This window comes from Abrus precatorius, unplaced genomic scaffold (assembly GCF_003935025.1).
Source record: "Abrus precatorius isolate BTA unplaced genomic scaffold, Abrus_2018 Scaffold8, whole genome shotgun sequence".
Lineage (NCBI taxonomy): Eukaryota > Viridiplantae > Streptophyta > Magnoliopsida > Fabales > Fabaceae > Abrus > Abrus precatorius.
Genome location: NW_020874428.1, coordinates 38,105,136 through 38,109,774, shown reverse-complemented (window position 1 = coordinate 38,109,774; position 4,639 = coordinate 38,105,136). Strand labels below are relative to the sequence as shown.

Genomic DNA, 4,639 nt, shown 5'->3' with positions numbered 1-4,639 from the left:
AGATTCAAAAGCAGGGCAATCCATGAAGGCAACACTACGGTACTTAGCAGGCATTGCTGGCCCAAGTGGTTTTGGCTCAAATTCAACAGCTGAGCAAGTCACTGAGGATTGCTCTTCCTTGTTCCTTTCAAATCTAACCGCTTTAATCACTGGTAAGTCTTAAATAGTCTTTGATAAATGCTAGAACCAAAAATACCATATTATATCATAAGAAGGTTCATCATGGTTCCAGTTCCACTGATACTTCGTGTCACCAAACATACATTCTATAATTAAGAACCAAGAATAGTTGAAGTTTTTCTTCAGTGTATTACCATTTCATCTTGCATGGCTTCGAATCTGTTCTTCTAGAAGCTGATCAACGTGGCCTTGGTGATGTCCATCTACGTACATAGCACAAAACAACCATCTTTTTCTGCTTCCATTTTGTTTATCCTTTAAGTGAATGATAAATCATATGAATATTGTGTGTATACTCTTTCAAGTATTTGAAAAATAATAACCGATATATAATGTGGGATTAGCTTCACTAATGAAGTTGTAATTTGTTGTTGAATTTTTAATTGAAGGTGGGACTTCTGGTATTGGAGCTGAAACAGCTAGGGTGTTAGCAAAGAGAGGAGTGAGGGTTGTGATTGGTGCCAGGGACTTGAGAAAGGCCAGGGAAGTCAGAGAGAAAATCCAAGAGGAGAGTCCAAATGCTGAGGTTATTCTGTTGGAGATTGATCTTAGCTCTTTTGCTTCTGTACAGAGATTTTGTTCAGAGTTTTTAGCATTAGAATTGCCCCTTAATATTCTCATGTAAGCTTCTTTTTTTTAATCATAATTTCCTTCTTTTCATTATATTACAAAAGTGAGATCATGTATATTCATGAAGTGCTAAAAGTTGGAATGGATTTGTTTCACAGAAACAATGCAGGAATGTACTCTCAACACTTGGAGTTCTCAGAAGAGAAAATTGAAATGACATTTGCTACAAATTACCTAGGTACTTCTCCATTCTTACCTATTTTTAATGGTGGGTATCATCTACTCAAGATTGAAAAGCACTGCTAAATCTTTGGCAACCACTAATTCAGCATAATCTGAATGTCGCATCCCTTTCTTTTGCAGCCTTAACAAAAGACAAACATGCACACACGAATTAGAGAAGCAAAGTCAAGCACATAATCAAAAAATAGGCTCAATCAGAGTCCTTGTAACAACCCATTAAATTAGGATGGCACTATGCACAAGTCTTCAAATTCAAACACCGAACATGGATAATAATTTTTTTAAAAATCTTAATGATATTTACTCATTCTAAATTTCTTATTGGGAAGGTATGCTTTTATACAGATAATTCTAATATCCAATTCAGAATATATTATATAGGGCAGGCTCTTTTTGAGTTTAAAAAAAAAACTCGATAAATTGTACTAAAGAGTATTTTAAATCAATCGAAACTCTCATTCACATTAATAACTAGATAGTGCCTTTTATTTTTGCTCATAAAAAGTTTATATCATATAAGAAAAAAAATCAGAAGTGACATATAAAGTGACTTTGTTTAAGGCCTTCCAAAATATATATGAAAAAAAACAATAATTTAATGTTATTGGGCTACATCGTCATTTTGGACAAACTTTAGCTTTCATTTTGGTCAACAAATACCAAGAACAGCATGCGCCATTTCTAATATGAAATGCTTCTGTTGATGCTGTTTCGTTGTGATTATTCTAATTCCAAGAAATTACCTGGCAGAATTGTTGAAGATAAAACTGTAAAGGATACAGATAATAATAATAAAACCCTAATATTTTCTTTATTTTTTCTTTTGAATTGCAGGTCATTTCTTGTTAACAAAAATGCTACTAGAGAAACTGATAGATACTGCAATGAAGACTGGCATTCAAGGCAGAATAATAAACATTTCCTCTGTGATTCATAGCTGGGTGAAAAGATCTGGCTTTTGTTTCAACGACATGCTCTGTGGAAAAAAGTACAATTTCTTCTCTGCAAAATTAAGAACAAGTTTGATTGTATTGAATTTGAACACAAATCATTGTAATTCTCTTTTAAATAACAAATGCAGTTATAATGGCAGACGCGCATATGCTCAGTCAAAATTGGCCACAATTCTGCATGTGAAGGAAATGGCCAGACAGCTGAAGGTTAGAATGAGACCCAAACTTTCTATTACTGTACTTGTTATTTGTGCTGAATAATGATCATAATGCCATTAAAGTAAAACTTTGTATGCTTCGCTAAAACATTCTTGGAAATTGGGATATGATCACAGGACAGGAATGCAAATGTCACGATTAACGCAGTGCATCCAGGCATTGTGAAAACGGGAATTATTAGAGCACACAAGGGCTTAATAACGGGTAAGTACTAAGCTCAATTGATTTCCTTCTCTCATTTTTATAAGGTTGAAGCCACTAAATACTCCTAAAACTTCCTTGCAGATTCCCTGTTTTTCATTGCATCCAAGTTATTGAAAACCATATCACAGGTTTGTAAACATTTTAGTACTTATTTGGTTAGAACCCAGAATCGATTCACCTATTTCGATTAGGCACTTGGTAGTACAATGCGAGTAGCAGTATTTACGTTAACGCGTGTCTGCAGGGTGCATCAACGACGTGTTATGTTGCTCTAAGCCCACAAATAGAAGGGGTGAGTGGGAAATACTTTACAGATTGTAACGAGAGTAGCTGCTCAAGTCTTGCAAATGACGAATCCGAAGCTAAAAAGCTATGGAACGACACTCATGCCTTGCTTCACAAACGGCTACGTCAAGCAGCAAGTTGAAGTCTTCGTCCCTATCCCCACCCTCCTTTTTCTAGATCAAAAGTCTTCTACACAAACACAATGTGTATATATAATATAATTGTCTATTTACGTTAAGTAGCAGCCATTAGAAAGTTCTAAAAGGCGAGCCAAAACAACACCATACTCAAGGGACTTTAGACTAATACCCTTCTCTGTGTAACTTGCGTTGATTTTTGTACATACTTGTTACCAGAGGAGTGTCCGTGGTGAAAAGACAAGTAAACATCCAAATAAAATGTCACTATTTTTTCACAAAACTACAAAATTGTTATGAGTAATGCTGTTTTTACTTACAATTTTACAATTTTTACGGGAGAGAGAGGAAGAAAAGAAGAAAGAGAAGCAGAGATAAATAGATCATCTGACAAAAAGAAAAGGAAGAAAGTGTTGCGAGAATGTAAAGTAAAAATAACTCCATTTAAATGCTATCATCTGAGGGGAAAGTTGATCACACCATCAAACATGTTGGGATAATTTTAATATAACCGTTGATAATAGAATGGTGAGTAAAAATAACATTTGTTTATTTATAAAGAATGTAAGTATATAAATGAAAAGAGTTATTTAATGAATTATTTAAGATTAACTCATTGAAAATTAAATTAAGATTATTTATTTAATGATTGTATTAATTTTAATTTTTAGAATTAAGTTTAAATATTTAAAATTAAAAAAAGTTATTGAATAAAAACATATTTATGTATGTTAAAGTGATAATAAATATTTCTTTCAATAAAATCTTGCAACTAATAGTTATTTATACTTATCTCTAAATGAACATTTAATGTATAAAATATTTTTTATTCTTGCCTAATTATGTTTACTTGGAAAGTTAAAAATACATTTGGTATATCTTATATATTTTAGAATATTATATAATGTTTCGTAAAATGTTTTGATATCATGTTTAGTTTAAATATTATTTCTTAAAAGTAATAATATTTCTTTTAAAAACATTTGTTTTTAATTATTCTTTTATTCTTTACGATAATTCATAAATTTTATTTATACAGTTAATTAAATTTATGTTTATTTAAACATTTCAAAAATTAAAAAGTTTAAAATAAAAAATAATAAATGACCGTGTGTGCATGTAAGTGTAAAAGGATAAAATTATGAATTATATACAAATAAGATGAATTTCATCATCAATTATATATATATATATATATATATATATATATATATTATCAATTAGGATCTATTAATAATAAATGTCAAATTTACACACTTATATCATTTAATAACATTTTACTAAATGTAAGATTCATTAATTTAACCATTGAATCATATTATCTTTATAATTATTTATATTAAATTTCATATAAAATAAACAATTGTAGATATATTATTTAAATTTTGATATTTAATTATATTTTAAAAATTTGTTACGTATTAAAATAAAGTAATACAATCAAGTATTATCAATTATATTTTTTATAAAATTAATCTATAATCAACTATTTTATATAGTAGTAAATATTGAACTTTAAAAAAATAATACAGAAAATAAGTAAGAATAACAAAAATTAGAATGTTAAGATAGATGAGTGATTAGATAAAAAAAGATATGATAAAAAATGATAATATATATAATAATATTAGAATTGTATATGATTGAAAATCGTTTAAAGTTTATAAAAGAAAAAAATTAATATAAATAATAAATAAAATTTCTATAAGTTAAAAATAACTTATCTTTTTAAATTTTAAAAAAATTAAATGAATTTTTTAAAAAAATTTAAATGAATTTTTTAAAAAAAATTTCTATTATAAGTTATTTTTAATTTATAAAAAAATATTTAATTTTTATACTAATTTT

General features: G+C 28.6%; 1 protein-coding gene across 2 annotated transcripts; it reads left to right on the top strand.

The window, feature by feature from the left end:
* On the top strand, positions 1-2,872 carry LOC113847598 (short-chain dehydrogenase TIC 32, chloroplastic-like). Of its 2 annotated transcripts, XM_027476796.1 has the most exons (8): positions 1-152; positions 570-801; positions 909-988; positions 1,828-1,981; positions 2,075-2,153; positions 2,282-2,369; positions 2,451-2,497; positions 2,614-2,872. In XM_027476796.1, exons 1-8 carry the CDS (start codon positions 23-25, stop codon positions 2,794-2,796), a joined length of 993 nt encoding a protein of 330 aa, XP_027332597.1. In that variant the 5' UTR covers positions 1-22; the 3' UTR covers positions 2,797-2,872. The 2 variants fall into 2 exon arrangements, with proteins under 2 accessions (XP_027332597.1, XP_027332598.1); XM_027476797.1 differs by lacking the exon at positions 2,451-2,497 and having other exon boundaries at positions 2,614-2,817.
* The last annotated feature ends 1,767 nt before the right edge of the window (positions 2,873-4,639 follow it).